Below are 19,526 nucleotides of genomic sequence, written 5' to 3'. Positions count from 1 at the left end.
CCTGTGGCTGCAGTTCCTCGGAAGTGCCTCTTCTGGCATGGACCACCTCCATCCAAAAGTGTGTCTTCAGTTATGCTCTCAATAACATCACCTTCCACATGTTTTGTTTCTCCAAATATGTCTCACATTTCTCCTGCCCTCACTATCTTAATTACACTTGAGCAGAGGTGTCAAACACTCCTCTGACTGTCTGAAGATTTGGCATACAATGGATTATTTTCATCCATTACAGGGCTAGGTGCAACTGGCTGAGACTGGCGGAGGACAGTCCATGTCTTCCTTTCACAAAGACCACCCCCAGTATCAAAATGCCAGTGCCCAATACAGGCTTCTGGGCCCATGTGCAGAGGGTGTGAGGGAAAGCTCCTGCTGAGGCTGGCCATGCCATCAGGGTCCTAACATGGGCTGTTTTCAGTCCTGGGACTTCAATAGCTGGTAGTATTTTCTATATATTTATTAGTTCTCAATGGATTTCTCTTGCATGACTTTGACCAGTCTCCCTTTAAAATAATGTAAAATTTTATAGTCTCCAACATCCTTTGATCATGATCATTCAGGTACCTGTTTGTTGTCAGCTACTTCTATGTGATTTGGGTTTTTTTTAACTACTTTCTACTAACTTCTTTTAATACCATTAGGTTCCTCCGTTGTAACAGATACTGAATAGTCAGTCTGTCTTTGTCTCCATCTCATCCAGGACTTCAGAAACCTCTGCTCATGAGAACATTAGCCCTCTCTTAGGAGTTTGGCTGCCTGGGCTCAGGCACATCTGAAGCAACTGCCCAACCTTGAATCAGAGCACTGTTTGTGAAAGAGCTGTGAGAATTCTCCATGGGGGTCTACATCCCCCCTCACTTGAGAGAAGCATTTAAACTGAGTCTCTCGATTGTGATCCTTGCATGCCTGTGGCTGGCCAGGAACGTCATCAAGATGGACCCTGTAATGCACCACTGCAAGTGTTTGTTTTGGATACCAGTAAGAAACTGATTAAAATGCAGTTTATTGGAGATAACATGAAAAGGAAAAAGGAGATAGCATAGATAATTTCATGTCCCTTCAGATGGTGGGAACCTCAAGCTGTGTAGCATTGGATGGATCTTTTTTCAGGGCACAGCATGCTGCACATATCCCATGCATGCAGAAGTTCACTGGTGGTGTGATCTTCAGCTTTTAGAGGTATGTTACTAGAAATAACCAATTCTTATTTATCATTGCTACTGTTGAAGTGTATTTATACAGAGACATGCTGCCTCACTTCAAGATAAAGACAAGGATATGCCGACAGCATCATCGCTGGGTGCCGGTACAGGGCCATCTACAAGCTCCTCCATTATGATGAGCAGGTGAAGTTTGTCCCACAACCACATGATACATTCAGCTTAGTAGAGGCCTGAAGGTCAAGCAGTACATGCAGCGTAAGATAGCACAGCTGAGCACATGCCTGTGCCTGATCAGGCCAATTTTTATGTGGGTCGCTAACTCCTTGCTGTACAACAGTCTTCAGGTTAGGACCGTTACAGACGTTGATGCAAGGTCTTAGCCCCAAGGCTTGATATTTGACCTACCTCATTGCTACAGACCTGTTTGGGCACCACTGGACTGTGGTGGTAGCATTGGGAACTGTAGCATTGGACCCAACCAGGGAGGCCCCTGCTCTGCTGACCTTGCTGTCATCTGCTGCCCTTGATCCCCTTCCCTTGCTGAGCAGCCTCACTCTTGCTACTCCTTGACAATCCCCTCTCTGCTGTCTCTTTTCTAGATTGAAAATCTTAGCTCACTAGCCACAAGAAACAGAAAACTGAACCACTGCTCCATGTCAAATCCTTCCATGCTTATATGTAGCTTTCAGTTTGATTCAGCACGCTGTGCTTCCTTAAATGTTGTTTAGGAGCACAGGACAGCTCTTCCCCTCGAGTCCAGGAAATTCTCTGTGTGTTCTTCCTCTGCTGACTATGATTAGAGCGTGCAACCTGTATGGGGGCATAGTAGAAGAACAGCGAGGAGGTTGAATGTGAATAGGCTCAAGTGACTTGCAGCTGGGGTGTAGAAAAAGCATATACATCACACCAGTTGTTTTATTGACCTTGTGTGCTTGACAAGTAGAACCTCTGTGCTAGATAACAGAGGCCTGCGAGAAACTCTAAGGTGCCTTATCTTTATGCCTGAGATTCCTGCTTTTGTTGTGAGAAAGCAGAAGGCTGCACCTGCTTGAAGCCTTGAAATACAGGCGGAGACAGCAGGCCCAGTGATTTTCTACCAGGGCTGAATTCTGTCTGCCTGTGTCCCCACTTGTGTCACCTCTGCCAGGAAGCTTAGGTGCTATTTCAGAGATTCCCACAGGAGCAAGGTAACTAAAATAAATTTGCTTTTTGCAATTGCATTCATGGCCTCTGGGTGTTTCTTGTGACCTGCCTGGATTGTCTCACACACTGCCTGTGAAGTCTTGTGCCTTCAGCCACGGATTTTGTTTGCTTAGGAGACGGCAGGCCTTTCTTGCAGGTCAAGTGTGCAGAGAAATGGGGAATGGGCTCTCCCCAAAGGGTGGAGAAGATAGGTCAGCTCCAACCCTTCCCCAAATGACATGAGAAGGAAAGGCACATTTAGTCCGCAGAGCACTTCTAATGCTGTCCTATGCAGCATTAAAAATAATGTGATTGTATGTGGCTGTTTTTGTTCCACAGATCTCTAGCAGTACTGTGTATCCAAAAAAACACAGCACATAGGGAAAATGGAGTGTAGTGGATGGACAAATGTCAATTTCTTGACATACCAACCTCAGTCACACTACCAGGGAACAAAAAGGACTATTTCACAATACCTGGACTTCCTGAGAACTGGGATTTGTGGTTTTCAACTGTTGCTGGGCTTCTGAGCTCAGAAGCAGCAGTGTTTGCTCCCCTCAAGGCTGCTCTACCCTCATCCCTTGGTAACACACTCCCTGCTGCTCTTTGCAGAATCTCCTCCCATGGGGGCTGCAGCATCCACATTCACCATGGCAGAGCCTTCACAGCAGGTCCTGCTGGCCCAGATCAGCAGTGTATAGACACAGTCCTCAGCCCAGCTGTCAATATAGGGATGTATAGATTTTATTCAGCTTTGTTGAATTGGCATTTTTACCTGTGATTTCAGCCTCTGCAGAGGACATTTTCTCCTATCCCATCTACAGTATTTGATTGTTATACTATTTTTTCCTCCAGGGCACAGATATCTTAAAATACCTCTGGACTTTCACCAAATAATATTTCTGCCTTTTTCTTAAAAAATTGCTGGGTTCCAAGCACGTTGCCACTGGTCTACATTTTCAGTATACACATCAGAATCATCTGCTTGCACAAAAATTAAAAGGACAGAATTGGAACCTACATTAAGCTCCCAAACCTAGTTTCCAACAGAAGTCTGTCTCTCAGAAGACTGGCAAACATTACTTCGTATCCCTAGTGACACCTAATGGCTCAATTTAAAAGCAGTCAAATAATTCTGTTTCATAGTGAGGACATTAGCTGGACTCTGTGCCTTGAAAACCTCTCTTGTGTGTAGTTTTAGGAAGCCACTTGCCATTTCAACCTTGATTTTTTCAATTTCTTTGTTTAAAAATAATAATTAAGCAAAAGAACAATTAAAACAATTTTTAAACAAAATAAACAGCTATTACGTTATGTAATAAAAGAATTCCATAATAAGTGTCTATAGTTTTATTGTACCTAGAAAGTGCAGAGTGACAGACATGCTTATTTCAGTTTCATAACAGTTTTATATTTGTTTAATAACATTATACCCTCTGCTCCTTAGGGCAAATCCTGCCTTTTTCTTCTGTTGTTAGTCTGTTTGGGGGTTTTGTTGTTGTTGCAGCAAAACTCTGTTGACTGCTTTTGGCTATAAGGGAAGCAGAACACAATGTACACAGTAAACCTTGAAATATCATATCTCTTGAAATTTTTTTTTTTTTTTTTGCTTGAGTACTTGTGTTAACTGTAACTAATCCTTTATGACTGTCTTGGGTAGATCAGTATTTGCTATTCTCCTGTAGACTTCATAGCAGCTATGTAAATATGTTTCCCTGCTGCCAGCATAATCATTTCAAGTTATAGTTAATGCTGACTTTGGTTGAGGCAGTTCCAAATACTGCCATGTGCCTCCTTCTGTAACTGCTTTTTAAGTGCTGTGATTGTAATTCGCAGTTCTGCACATGTATCCCATCAGAACAGAGATTGCTTAACTCAGTGATTAACAGTAACAATCTTTTAAATTGGATAAACTGTAACCTAAAGAACCTTTTCTCCAAAGACTGTGAAACAGGAAATAACATCTCTAGAGGATTATCACATCAAGAGGCAATAAGAAAGATTTCCTTGTGTGATTCTTGTAGGTATTAGAGAGCTGAAGTAGTCCACCTTTTAAGGCAAACACTCTTCTCCTGTTTTTGAAGTTGTATCTCTTATGCATCACCATCATATGTTTACTGAGGACACCTAGAGGACATCTTTTAAAACTATATGGAAATGAAATAGCAAATTTAAAAAAATATATAGTTATTTTATATGCCATATGAAGATAAGCTCAAAGTAAGAATAGGAGCTGTAGGGTTTACCTTGCTTAAGCTCGAAATTGAAAAAATAAAACAAAACAAAACAAAAAACAAAACTTAAGCTGTTTAGTGACTTCATATATGGGTACATTCATTCTGGTTTTGAAAATAGGATCTAAATCCCAGTCTAAACCACTTCTGTCAGTAATCAGTACCCACTATATCCTATGTTTCAGGTTATGTGGTACAGTAACCCAGAACAGACAGTGATGTATTTAGTTTGCAATGCTTTTATTAGAATAAACAGAACAACCAACAATTAAGGTTCACAAAATCAATTATATGTCACTGGAATGAAGATGGGAAATCACATCGAAGATGTTGTATTTGGAGATGATGTTTTATGAAGAAATGGTAGACTTTCTCTATGGTCCCTTGAACAAGAGACACAGCCTTATCGTACCTGCAGCACAACCAAGCTCAAATGCATTCCCGGAAGAAGAATGCTTTGCTAAAGTTTACAATTTCATCTGCAAGTTGTCAAAGTGTAAATTCCAGGATGGTAGCCCAGCAAGTTCAATGGAAAGGACCAGGTTTGTTCTGAAAGCTGGTTTAATTTCATATAAGTCCTATAGAGAAACTAATTTCTCAATAGCAGCGGAAGGATTTTTCTCAAAACTCAGAACACTGGTCTTGTCTCTCAAGTTATTCAATGACAATGGGAAACATTCCTAAGCTACCTCCTGAAATTCTCATTCATTCAGGGATACACATCCTGAATATAAGTTGTGTGAGCAAAAATAGCTACACGTAAGATCTGAAAAGTCACACATTTCTTCAATAACATCTCCCTACATATTGAAGGCTTTTCACTTGAAGAAAATGTTGAAAAGATGAGATTATATTACAATACTACAGGAAGGGTGGGCTGTTTCTGAGGGGAAGGCAAGTATTATTTCCAGCTTTTCTTCTCCTCAGGGGGAACAATATTTACCAAAGAAGAGGATGATGTCAGTTGGATTGTGTTTAATCAAGAAAAGGAAAGGGTGGTCAGCCTTAAACTCTTCAAATTCAGAGGAACGTTTGATGTCTGCTGTTACCTCCTCTGAACCTGTGGCTTCAGTGCCTTCTTCATTAACTTCCATGTACGCCTTGTGGATGGCCTCAGATATCTTCAGGCTCTTTTGTGAAGAGATGCCAGACAAATCAGCAGAAGGGCTGAACAGGTCGGTCAGACCCAAGGCCTTTAAGACAGGTGGGAGCTTAATTTTTTCCTCCATCTTCATGCGTGGGAGGTACACTTTCACTCTCTTCCTTTCCATCACATTAGGACTGGTCCACTCCTTCAGTTTTTCAAAGCTGATTTTGTCCTCAAGCTGCAAAGAGAGGTGGGGAATCACATGCCTGAGACAAGAATGCAATGGCCTTAACAGATGAGTTTATAGCACTTGTTACTATTTTTTTGCCATTTACTTTGTGCACACAATAGAACTGATACTTAACCTTCAATGCATTTGTTTATTCTGTATACCTCTTTCTTACTACAGCCTATATATCATCTATCTTGGTGAAGTTCTCCAAAACCTTTTCATCTGAAAATTTCTTCATCAGATCAAGGCACTTTTTTTTTGGTGAAAATACAGTTTTTGAAAACATCAAATAAAATTGGCCCCAAACCTGTTCCTCCCGGAACATATTTTATTGATCCCTTCTCTCATCTTATTTCCTTTTAATACTACTTTTCTCATTTTTCTTAGTCAGCTCTTGGAATGCTCTCCTCACCACATCCTTTTTTATTTCTCTTTGGATAAACTTTTCTGTTTTCCAAACCATTGAGTGCTCCCCTGGAAGACTGAAAATACTCTAAATGAAAAAAAAAAAAAGAATCCTGCTAGCATGTTTGTTTCTGGTAGGTATGAAGAATACTGCACATAGCAATGTCCTCTTCTGCAGGGCTACAGCAGCACTAGACTTTTTTACCTTTGTTTTATCAGACTGAGTCCAGGGCTCTCCTAAGAGGCCGGTCTCTGCCTGAGCACCTGGTAGCACCCGGGCACCTGTTGTGCTCCTGTCTGCCCAGCAGAGTCCTGGTGTGGGCAGCTGGGGTGTAAATGAACAGCAAAAGCTCTGACAGTAGCCAGGTCTCACTGAAGTGACAACTCTTATGCTCTGCCTGCCAAGGCCATACCTTCTCCAGGTCAGAGATGTCATCAGGCAACAGCACCAACATGCTCAGCTCCCCACTGGCGTACGGAAGCTCCAGGATCTTAATTTTCTCTTCAGTTACCTCTGCCACTTTGAAGGTACTGTTCTGACACATCATTTGCACAGGTTTGGTTTCTTGCTGCAAAAACAAAAATGTGAGGTGATGTGACCAAGGGGATTTTTTTTTTTTCTTTAAGCAGGCAACTGCACAAGTCCTTTGAAAGAGAAAGGGCTAAGTCTTCAAGCATGTTGCCTTTGAAGAAGAGCTGTGTTTCCTTTTCCCTGTCTCATCTGCTTGTGTGCCCCGGAAGTCTGGTCAGACACAGCTCCTGCAAACACACCTGGACCTTAGGCCCAGATGGTGACAGTGAGTGGTTTAGCTAAATCACTCAACCTGTGACAGCAACAGGTTGTGTGTATCACCCAACCTCCTGGCTGTGTGAGCCAACAGCCTGCATTCCTGGCCAGAAGCTGTGTCTGTGTTCCCCTACCTTTGTCACGCTGAAGGGAAATTCCTGAGTGTCTTCTTCTTTAAATGCTGTCTTCCATATCCCTTTGAAGTAAACGGCATTTACAAGGACCAGAACAGTATCAAGATCAACAGAGTCTGGTTCAAGGAAATTTCGGATCTTTCCTTTAAGAAAGAAGCAGGACAGAGAATGTTAAGATACACCTGCTCTGGTGTGCATAAATGCCTACAGTGAACGGCATGGGGGTGGGGGGCTTGCTTTGTGGAGTTTTGATTTCATAGCAATAAGGAACCTGCTCTAGCTTGACTCACCTTTTCTAGACATTGTAAGGAAAGGAAGACAAGGGTATAGATTATAGTAGGTAGGGGAAAATATCTGCTACCCATTTTTTAGTCCTTACCATCTGTCTCTTTCTCCACCCAGGAATTAATGAGCTGTTTTGCTTCCTCTGCAGCTGTTTTGAAGTTAACTTCTTCCAGCTCTGCTCTGTAGAATTTCTTTGCACACTTTAAGTATTCCTGTAAGCAGAAGGATTGCAACTGTCACACTGACGAGAACTTGAAAATGTATGAATGTGAAGTGCAAGATTGTCTTCCTGTAACTGAATCTTCAAGCTGGACAAGAACTACCTCACATATTTAGGTCTGGTAGGGGTTTCTTGGATAGGATTCTGAGTTAAGATTTTGGTTTATTTTATTTATTTTACTAAAACATTTTCAGTTTAACAAACATTTTTAAGGAAAAAGAATGTTTGTTTACTTCTCTTTGTGCCCACTTTTTATTTTCAATACTGTGTTCTTACATTCTCAGATTTCAAACCAAAGCTTCTTTTCACTTGGAAGATTTTATATTTGGCTTTGAAAAAAAAAAAAAACAAACAAATTTGACAATTTCAGTCTTCATGCACTCAATTCATAAAATGTATTTAATTTTCCTTACAAGTTACATTTTTCATTAAAGGCATTTCCAAATGAATGAGAAGAAATCTTTGTTATCTCCTTATGGGGCTTGCAACATGGGTGTACTTTATGCTGTTATAATTTCACCTGGCCTCCACCTAAAAGCCACAGGAAGGTCCAAACTGGTCATGAACCTGTTCCCTTCATGGCTCACAATCACCTCTTCATCAACAGACAGGGGGCTTATTGTAGGTGGTGCTTCTGTAGGGTAGAGTGGCAGGGGCCTTTATGGAGAATGTCATTGAGGTCAGATCACAGCACAACTCACCGGTACAACGGGGTATGTTTTTTCAATATAGAGCTTGTCAGCAATCTCAAGTGAGTATGAAGCATTTCTCCTGGCGATGTCTGAGAGGAGATCCTTGAGTGAATTGTGGATGTATTCAGAACTGCCACACTGAGGTGATGACAAGAAAATAAGAATATATATTGCGTTAGCTTCTTCTTAACTAGGAAATAAGACCCTAAAGGTTTGTCTCTATCAGTAAGAGTCAAGTTTCAGTGGAGTCCTCCCCCACAGACATGGGGCTGTCACCTTTGGGACAGCAGGTGCCCTGGTGATGGTATATTGAACCAACAAGTTCATCCTTTTCAAGATAAGTCCCCTAAAATGTGCTTTTTTAAAAGTACAGTTGTGTTCCTGTTACTGATACTTCTGGGCTCTTCTCTCTCTGTCCAGCATATTTCTGCCCTGTGGTGGAGTCTCTCAGCTGCAAGTCTGATTCCTGAACCCTGGCTCCAGGTGCTGGGTCCATTTCACATGCTGCCCCGAACAGCACTTGCCTGGGAAAGCATCCTGGTGCCCAAAATATCCTGCCCCACACTGTCCCTTGTTCTGGTGCAAGATGTGCAACCTGCCTTCTGTCCCTGGTTTTTAACAAATAGGTGGGTTGCACCCTCTTTCTTCCCCTCCCTCCACAGATCCATTTGGTTTGAGAGCATTGCCATAGTTTTTGACATGGCCTTAACTACCAGGAGGAGAGGCGGAACAGTTCTAGTTTCGTTCCAAGGAGGAAATAAGACAGAAAGGTAAATCAAGTTATTTCTCTACCTGGGAGTCAATAGCGTTTCCAACTTCTGTAACGTTATCAAAGTGAAGAACCTGCAAGAGAAAATGACAGTGGTAGAAATGACAAGCATGACCAAAAATGATGTGAATTTGAGATTTACACAATGTTTGAGGTAAAGATGTTTGCTCAGAAAAAAAAAAAAAAAAAAAGTGCTGAGAACATAGATGAACTAAAAATTTACAAGTGAGCTTGCAACTGGTTTATGCCCTCTGTGGCTTTTCAAGAAACCACTCTTTACTTAGATGTTTGGGGCTTTTTTCTAGTGAATGCCTAGGAATTAACTGAGTTACATATTATGTGCTGCTAATAATAATTCCCTCTTCTCTCTTCCTGGGATTTTTCTTTATATATATTTTAAAAATCTCCTCACATTATCTGGAAGATGTAATAATTTTTAAAAAAATCATAGAATAAAATTTACTGGCTGGTAATCCATTTTGTTATTGTCCTTGACATATTTTTCTTTTCTAAGTCAAAACTAACTGCCCCTTTTAATGAAAATATACTTTTCCCTAAATAACTCTCAATCCACTTCTCCATTTTGTGACTTTCACTTATTTCTGGTTCATTAAAACACGTGAGAACCTTGTCAGTGGATGTTTTACTTAGAAAGAACAAGCACAAGCAGAGGTCACTTTACACCCACGTGTGTAACTTACCTTCTCCATCTGAGACTGAGTGTTACCTCTTGCTCCCAGATAAACCATGGCCAGGGCTGAAATGATGCTCAGGGGGGAATAGAAGACATTGTCGTTGGGATGCTGGACTCTCACCTCTTTATATACATCAAAACAGAATTCTGCGTTTGCTACACTGATGGAGCCCATTATGAAATCGGTGTTGTCTAAGGCAAACAGAAAGAGTGTGGCTTATTATGATGAAATATATGAATTGTAATACAAGAAATTCAGTGCACTTGAACCCCTGAACTTGTTGCACAGGCTTTTTCTCAGCAAACAGAATCCATAAACCCTCCTACTGAGCTTTAATGGTCCTGCATATAAACAATTTCATCTTTTAATTCTAAATGAGAAATTAAAGGGATAGAAGAAGAAGGAAAAAAGCCTGTCATAACACATCACCAGCTTTTCAATGTGGAAGAATCAGTAAACAAATCTTTAGTTCATGCAAATAAATAATTAGACTTCATGCATGGCAGAATGTAAAACAGTAAAATAACACAAAACACACATGGGAAGGTGAAATGAGGTCCCTGCAGAGGCATCTTTTAATCATTCATTTCTTCAGCTGATATTGAAAGTCATAAACATAAGTTTTCATCATAAACGTAAGGTTTTATCAATCTTATTGTAAGAGGCATATACTTTTTTAAATTGCAGGTTTAAACTTAAATCATAATAGAAAGAAATGCTTACCTTATCAGGTTGCCCTATGAAGATAATAGTACAGCTGCTCAGCTGTACTTGGGGCAGACTTGTTGAACCCCTTAAAATATACCTTGCTGATTTTGGGACACGCCCCATGTTGCCTGTTCTCTGTTTACCAAAGAAAGTGATGGATGGAGCTCAATGTCACACATGCACTTTTACTTGGAATAACTCCATTCTTTAAAAAAAAAAAAAAAAAAAAAAAAGAAAAAAAAAGAAGCAAGCCTAATGAAAGGATTTTAACCTAAAATCTCCAGAATACAAGATTTGTTCATCACAGCACGTGAAACCTTGCAGAAAAGGAAAGAGCATACCAAAATGGCTGAAGCAAAAATAATGATAAAAGCTATTCATTGAAATTTGACTAGTACATGTGATTTGGCTGTGGCAGCAAAAGTGCATCATGTTCAGTGAAAATAAATGAAAAATTGTGAAATTCAGTTTGCACAATGTCTCTAAAGAATTTTGAGTTAATTTCCTCTATAATGAGTAGTGACAGGCCAGATACCTCTTAAAGTCACCATTCTATGAACTCAAAAAATTTGGTAAGATCAGCATATTGAGGACTGCTTGCTGTGGTATGCCCACAGCATATTTATTGCAACTTTTTTCTCTCCTTTTGTTGGCTGGATTACCAATATCAGTAGTCTTTCATCCCACCAGAATCCATAGCTCTGGCTGAGGAATGGAGAAACTTCTGCTACCAAGGAACTTGAGAAAAAGCACATCCTTCAAATATTAGTTGCCAAATTTAATAATATTGAAATAGATTATGCTGCAAAAACATGTGTGTAATTGTCTGGTGCCACTCACAGTCTGCATTGTAAAAGACTACAGACACAGTGTTTCACAGAGCAGTTCTTCAACTCAGAACAGTCTAGCTCAAGGAACTCGGACACAGTCACACTCTATGCAGCACATCAGTGGAACAAAGCCACTAGTGAACATATTGTGGGAATATAATTTAATTTCAAAAGCAAAATTCAGATCATCTGTATAGAGAAGAATTACAGAGCTGAAGAAAGGTGTGTTGGGAAAAAACAGGTTGAGCAGACAAGCAAGACAAGGCTTCTGTTGCTTTTTAAATCCAGATATCAGGATATTTAAAACCCAGACAGATGCTACCAGAAAAGGATTAGAACTTGCTGCTGAAATTTTGAATGGTGGTTTAAGATGAGTTGCTCTTTTCCTTCTCCACAGGTCACAGTATGAGATGCTAGATTCAAAATGTGCCTTTTGTACACACAGAGACCATTCTGACAGACCTTCCACAAGTAACTTCATGGCACATCAGGTGAACAAAACAGCTGAAGAAACATTCATGGTCTGCAGGACAGTCATAATATACAATAGCAAGCATAAAGCAGTCGCATAATTTCTTTGAAATAAAAGAATGAACAGACAATAAAAGAAACTGCTTTGACCTCTTTACATGCCATGTGATTTTAAAACAGAAATCCAAAGTCAATACGCAAAATGCCTCTGAAATGGTCTAGAACACGTTATGCTTTTGGAGTAAAGAGGTGGACTCCTTAACCCTTTTAATTTTCAATGCCAGTGGAAAGACTCCAAACCATCCATTCCTTTCTCCCTTATACAGTCCTTATTAATCCTATTTAGCTGAAGATGTCAGTGCAATAATTATTGTGACAGGCTCAGTCTGGACTGGTGCACTTAAATACAACCAGTGCTTTACATAGAACAGTTTGCAGCTCAGACCAGTCTGCTACATCCTTTGCTATGCAGCAGTAATGCTTTTGAGGAAAGGTCATCATATTTGCGGCCCATGACTGCAAATCTATTGTAAAGAGAATGATCTGTTCTCTCACAGGAGGGGTACATAATTTGGGCACCACTGGTGTGAGTCCTGTTTAGCTGAAAATGGTATCACCACACCGGTGGAAAGACAGGTCAAATGGGTGAATGTATCTGTACGTGGTGAGTACCTTTAATTACACAACTAGGAATGCTCCCAAAACTGCAAACTGTTCCTGTGGCTGCTGCCCCTTCTGCCTTTCCTGCTGAAGACTGCTTTGTTTCTGTTCAAACAAGCTTTAACACTCATGGCCACGGTCCATTGTTGTATACTTTATAGCTCAGAAGTCAAAGGATTAGCCAATATATTCTACCCTGTCACTTGTAATTTTGGAGTATGTCTTGAATCTTTTTCAAAGTGTCTAGCAGTTTGCTAGAGCTCATCATTGTGAGCCACCTTGGCACTTGTGCACCTTCTACCAGAATCACATTTGGATCATCGTAGAAAGCCCGTAACTAAGTAGAGACAAAGATGTCCAGTGAGTCAGTACAGTTATTTCGTAACAGCGAATTCACAGTATTAATATTGCTAGCAATGATATGGCTTTCAAAATACTTCTGAGTTAAATATATCCATTAATGAAAGGAATATTTTTGTTTTGCAGTACAGAAAGGGCAGCACACCCCTCCAGAAGCAAGTTGATACACAACCCAGGTTACTGGTGTAGTTAGCATTTCTATTTTTTATTGGTTGAATGAATGATTAATGTAAAGAGGGCTGCAGAAGCAGTAAAATCATTCCACAAGTAAGTAAAAATCTTGATCACGATCAGCCAACAGTGCAGAATTGTAAGAATATAAGAGATACAGCATAGTTTACTCCCTGACTTTAGATCTGTCATGGAGTCTAGTCAGATTAAGCAAACCTTTCTGTAGTCGAAGCACTTCCTAGGATAAAAGGTAATGGATTGCCCTGTCCAGCACAGCTGTGTAATGTAACACAAACACAAAAGGATGTGTTTTGCCATGTGTCCTTGTTTCAACAATGCTTGTCCCAAGAAAGAGGTCAGCTGAGGCTCTACTGTCCTTTGCTCTGCCAGGCATTTCATTGTGGAACTGTCCCTAAACCAACAGACTCTTGGACATTTCAGCCTTTCCAAAAGGATATGAAGTCCAGGTCAGCTCACAGACCAAAGCCTCTGCTCCAATCACAACAATCCACACAGAACTCAAGATTTTGTTCTCACCCATGTTGCTGCTCTTTTGCCAGTAGGAAGGAGCACATTTATTGTTTCATGTTTGTCTTACTCTGAGCGACTGCCAGTGATTGTTTAGTTGCCATTGCAGACCTTAGTGCTGTAACTATCAGTGATGATTTGTCTCTCAGTTGTCCTGTAGGACTGTGTTCTTTCCCCAAGTCAAAGAAAAGTATGTGTCTGGCCCAGCTACTTCAGACAGGAGCTTGTAGACCACCTAGCACCTTTCTGCAGCAGTGTTGTGTCATTCTGAAGAGACTGATGTGGTTGTCTACAGTTCTGCCTTGATCATTCACTGGCTGCAACAGATGTGCATACCTCAGTGTTGGTATAGTGGACTTCTCCAGTGACAGCATTTTCAGAAGGCTCCTGTCTTGTTCACAAGTCTCTCACATTTACTCACTGCATTTGCTTAGCACTGCACACAGCATCCAGGGTCTGCTTGCTATACAGGTTCTGGACCAGAACACACAGCAGTCTCTTTATTAGTCACCACAGCATATGTGAAGTCCTTTATTCATTCCTCAAGTCCCTGGAATCAGTCAACAGCCAGGAGGAGGCTGTGGATGATCTTACCTAACCAGGTTCTAAGGAGGCAGCATCGTAACCAGCCCCTTACACCCAGCATGCAGTCAACATGGGGCAGTCAACATGGCGCAGTCAACATGGCTTCACCGAGGGGAAGTCATGCTTGACCAACCTCATTGACTTTTACGAGGACATAACCAAATGGATGGATGATGGCAGAGTGGTGGATGTGGTCTACCTTGATTTCAGTAAAGCATTTGACACAGTTTCCCACAACATCCTTACAGCTAAACTCAGGGAGTGCGATCTGGATGACTGGGTAGTGAGGTGGATGGGGAACTGGCTGAAGGGAAGAAGCCAGAGAGTTGTGGTCAATGGAGCGGAGTCTAGTTGGAGACCTGTATCTAGTGGAGTGCCTCAAGGGTCAGTACTGGGGCCTATATTATTCAATATATTCATCAACGATTTAGACGAGGGAATAGAGTGTACTATCAGCAAGTTTGCTGATGACACCAAGCTGGGAGGAGTGGCTGACATGCCAGAAGGCTGTGCTGCCATCCAGCGGGACCTGGACAGGCTGGAGAGTTGGGCGGGGAAAAATTTAATGAAATATAACAAGGGCAAGTGTAGAGTCTTGCATCTGGGTAGGAACAACACCAGGTTCCAGTATAAGTTGGGGAATGACGGATTAGAGAGCAGTGTAGGGGTAAGGGACCTGGGGGTCCTGGTGGACAGCAGGATGACCATGAGCCAGCACTGTGCCCTTGTGGCCGGGAAGGCCAATGGTATCCTGGGGTGTATTAGAAGGGGGGTGGTTAGTGGGTCGAGAGAGGTTCTCCTTCACCTCTACCCTGCCCTGGTGAGACTTCATCTGGAACATTGTGTCCAGTTCTGGGCCCCTCAGTTCCAGGACAGGGAACTGCTGGAGAGGGTCCAGCATAGGGCAACGAAGATGATGAAGGGAGTGGAGCATCTCCCTTAGGAGGAAAGGCTGAGGGAGCTGGGTCTCTTTGGCTTGGAGAACAGGAGACTGAGGGGTGACCTCATTAATGTTTACAAATATATAAAGGGTGAGTGTCACGAGGATGAAACCAGGCTCTTCTCGGTGACAACCAATGATAGGACAAGGGGTAATGGATTCAAACTGGAACACAAGAGGTTCCATTTAAAATTGAGAAGAAACTTCTTCTCAGTGAGGGTGACAGAGCACTGGAACAGGCTGCCCAGGGAGGTTGTGGAGTCTCCTTCTCTGGAGACATTCAAAACCTGCCTGGATGCCTTCCTGTGTAACCTCATCTAGGTGTTCCTGCTCTGGTGGGGGGATTGGGCTAGATGATCTTTCGAGGTCCCTTCCAATCCCTAACATTCTGTGATTCTGTGAAGGTGCAGGACAGGTGGACACTGACATGGGAATAGCTAGTTTACTGGCTATGCCATACGGGAGCTCAGTTAGCAGAGTCTTTCCCTGCAGAGAAGACTGCTCGTGACAGCCCGGGACTAGCACTGCTCGTGTCACCATGCCTTTCACTTTACCTCCCAGCTCTCACTGGAAGCCTGCCTAGCATATCAGTTATCTTGTCACGTGCTCTGGGGAAAAATAACATTTTTGTTTTGCACAGAATAGGATAAACTAATCTCTTGGTTTGTTTCAACACAGACATCTTTCCATGTAGCCTTCCTCTTCTCTGACTAGTAGCCTACTGAGATTCTTAATAATATTGCTGGCATGTTTCCTGCCTTCCCTACAGGAAAAGACTGCTGCAGAAGAGGAGAGAAGGATAAAGGCTGCTGCTGCACAAAGCTCCATCACGTTGGCTTTGCAGAAAAGAAGAGAGCGTCCTGGCAGGCACCAAGTTGAACATTCACCCTTGTGGCAAAGAAAGTCAACAACACCATGGGCTGCATTAGAAAAAGCATTACTGACAGGAAAAGGGAGGTTATCCTTCCCCTCTACTCAGTGTTGATGAGACTGCAGATGGAGCACTGTGTTCGGCTCTGGGCTTTCTGTTACAAAAGAGATGTGGATGTACTAGAATAGTACCAGAGGAGCTCCACAAAGGTGATGAAGAGATTAAAATATCTGCCATGAGAAGAGAGGCTCAGAGAGATAAGACTTGTTATCCTGGAGAGGAGAAAGTGCAGTGGAGATCTTATCCATGTGCATAACTTACTTGATGAGAGGGTGAAAAGAAGATGGAGGCCGACTTCCTCCAGTGAACAAGCAAGAGGAAATGGGCACAACTTGAAGTAGCATAAATTCCATTTGAACATAAGAAAATACATTTGTTTTGGGGAGAGAGGTAAAACCAGGCTGCCCAGAGAGGCTGAGGAGTCTCCAAACTTGGAAATATTCAAAATCCAGCAGGACAAGGTCCTGAGCAACCTGCTGTAGCTGACCCTGTCTGAAGGGAGGACCTTGGAATAGGCAATTGGCAGAGGTCACTTCCAATCTCAGCTGTTCTGTGATTTTGTGTTACATGTAGAGGAAGATCTCAAAGGACATGGAGACAGTGGGGTCTTTGCACATTAATGGGCCAACAAAGTACTGTGATATAGACGAGGTACTTAGAATGTGAGCACATTGCAAATCCCACAAAGGAGTACTGTTCCTTTGTTGTATGGGGAGCAACACCTCATACTGAGAGGCCCTTGAACCTCTCTTTGTACTTTCTGGAGGTGTATTAACTGCACCAAGACATTCAGAGGGTTTCAGATCTTGCCTTGCCCCATATGTGTTATCTGCCAAGCGTTCCATCCGATGCTGCACAGCAGTCTGTCAGAAACATGGGGTCTCAATTCTTCGGAAAACAAAAATGCCAGAAGCTGTTGGAAAGCTATCACAAAAATGCCAGTAGCAACAAGGAAGTTTTCAAGGCTTATTTTTGTATTTTTCAAATAGAAATCTCTGGAGCATTTTAATATTGGCCTTTTGGTTGTTTGTTTGGTTTGTGTTATCGTTTGTTTTATTTTGTGTTAAAGCGAATATACTCAGCTGCCTGTTGGCATGAGAATGAGAACCTGCCTGGGAAATGAAACCTGCCAGGTGCAAGTGCAGAGGTGCTGAGACAGAGCACAGGGTCCAGCTGTGCAGCAGGAGCACCTGCACCTTGCCACTGCCTGCTTGCTCAGTGGGTGAGGGGACAGAAGGGCTTGACCACAGACCTCATCTCACTGGCTGCTTCTCTCAAATCTCCCCAGGGTTCTGGAGATCTCAGAGGACATGACAGGCATTCATTATCCCACTGGCCACATCTGCCTCCCCTTCACGGGCAATACTTTTCAACTGCCCTGTGCCTTCTACCAGGACCAGGTCTTGGTCATTGGAACTTTGTTGCAAGTTTAGTTCAGCATCATTGAATTTGCACTGTTTGCTGCCTCCTGTTTTCGCTTTTGCGAAAGGGAAAGCTTTGTAGTTGCTTTTAAGCCTCATAACTTCTTTGCTTTTTTCCCACTCCTTCATTTTAACCTTTGTTGTCGCCCAGGAAACAACGTTGGTTACTGAGGCATATCTTTGTACTTTAAGCACTTTCCAGTTTAATAATCATAGGAAGGCTAGTTTGCAAATGTAACCCTTCTCAAGTCTTCTTATTGTTTAAGTGTACTGGCTTTTAAATTTAACAGACTGAATCAAGTGCTTCTGGCTACAAGAGGCTCAAAAGGTGAATAAACTGCTTATTATAAACCTTAACACACTAAAATTTCACATCTCTTGGGACTGTTCACACCACTGCATTCATGTCTAAAGAAGCAAAATGAAATTATACCTGATAAAACAGCTGGTTTTACTACTGAAAGACAACTGAGTCTGTATCACAAAGATCCTCATGATAGTCAAATAATGTGAATGTCAGACCTGTAGCACCAGCTGCTTTCCTCTACGGATCTGCTTTTTATCATACCACACTATGTGCTAATTTGGAAATAATCAACATTAATGACAGAGTTCCTCCTCTCAAGACTCTCAACAGGGAAATGTTTTGCCTAGTGGTTGTCAATCTAGTTATTCTTTCTTATTCCTTTTGAGTTACATGATTTTCAGATTATTTCATCTTCTAAAATGGCTGAGCTGCTGCAATAGTAGTTCCTTTAAATATTTGCTAGACTTATTGTCAGTGCATCTCTAATACCCTTCGAAATTTTATTGAAAAATACATAAGAGTAAATTAGTATTCCGTTGGGCTATTTCTTTGTAACCTTTAATAAAGGAAGAAATCAAACTCTAGATGTGTGCATTTATACATTTCATAAACGCCTAGAAAACTTCATATCTACATGCTTTATTCATTCTGAAACAGGATTTTGTACTAAATCCTGTTTTACTCACAACAGTTACCAATGTAGTGATGTTTTTAAGGGTCTGTGGTCCGTAAAATTGGTATAATCTTCATGACAAGCATTTGTGATATTTTTTTTTATTGTGAACAAAAAAAAAAAAATCAAAAGTATGCATCAAAATCAATAATGTAGAACTAAAATGAAAACAGGACATAGTATTGAGCCAATATATCCATATTTGCAGATGACATTGGACACATAGGAAGAAAAAGATAATATTAGGATTCTCATGTATTTCTTAAAAAACAAAATATGTAACCTTAAACTATCATAGGAACACAGAAGCACAGCTGCATTCATGGAAGAGTAATGTACTCGAGCTTTGAACTTCACCTGAGGGCTTCCCAGGGACTAATTGAATTTTACTTGCTAAGCAAGCTCAATAGAGACAGGGATTATTTTGAAAGCTGTGTTTTTTCACAAAACTCCCATGGAGAAATCTTTAGTACCACTTGCGGGATTTTTCACAAAAAAATCTGAATGTTCTCAAATTTGAACTGTCTTCCAATATTTTAAATAATAATTCAGACAGCTCTTATGTCTGGCAGTTCTGAGTTCTGGATCATCTGAGTCATCTGGATATCCATGTTTCAGGCTTTGAATTTACACTCTGTGAGAAGGCATAACTGCACCTACAGAAAGTTAGATCTCTTTGTGCTCTCTGAAGTGGGAGACTCTCCACAACTTTGGAGAACCTCTGCAAGAAATTGAGAACTAGGTGAGGAACTCATGGCGAAAGGACAACTCTGGTCATAGTGGACACATACACCATTTACCAACAGCTAAGTAAAACACACTAAAATGTACATAGGCACCAGCCAATAGCCTGCATAGCAGAATCCTATCCACAAGCATCTCCTCCAGACAGGATATCTCAAACCCCGTGGTTCAGGAACAGCAGCATGGGTTTGTCAACAGGATCCTATCTGGGAATGAGATGAGCACCACCCATGGCTTTCTGTGTAATAGATTCCCAAAGACTTGGAATCATGCCTGCAACTTATTCCTCAAGTGAAAAATCACTTGTCCCCTTCC

General features: G+C 41.5%; 1 protein-coding gene across 1 annotated transcript; it reads right to left on the bottom strand.

Moving 5' to 3' along the window:
- Positions 1 to 4,917: 4,917 nt before the first annotated feature.
- On the bottom strand, positions 4,918 to 10,639 carry LOC136098613 (ovalbumin-related protein Y-like). The gene is made up of 8 exons (XM_065832170.1): positions 10,606 to 10,639; positions 9,889 to 10,073; positions 9,211 to 9,261; positions 8,428 to 8,556; positions 7,601 to 7,718; positions 7,222 to 7,364; positions 6,714 to 6,869; positions 4,918 to 5,901 (listed from the first exon to the last, which is right to left on the bottom strand). The coding sequence occupies exons 2-8, from the start codon at positions 10,054 to 10,056 to the stop codon at positions 5,500 to 5,502; spliced, it is 1,167 nt and encodes a 388-aa protein (XP_065688242.1). The 5' UTR covers positions 10,057 to 10,073; positions 10,606 to 10,639; the 3' UTR covers positions 4,918 to 5,499.
- Between the last annotated feature and the right edge of the window lie 8,887 nt (positions 10,640 to 19,526).

Source organism: Patagioenas fasciata, chromosome 2 (assembly GCF_037038585.1).
Source record: "Patagioenas fasciata isolate bPatFas1 chromosome 2, bPatFas1.hap1, whole genome shotgun sequence".
NCBI lineage: Eukaryota > Metazoa > Chordata > Aves > Columbiformes > Columbidae > Patagioenas > Patagioenas fasciata.
This window is presented reverse-complemented; position numbering and strand designations above follow the sequence as displayed.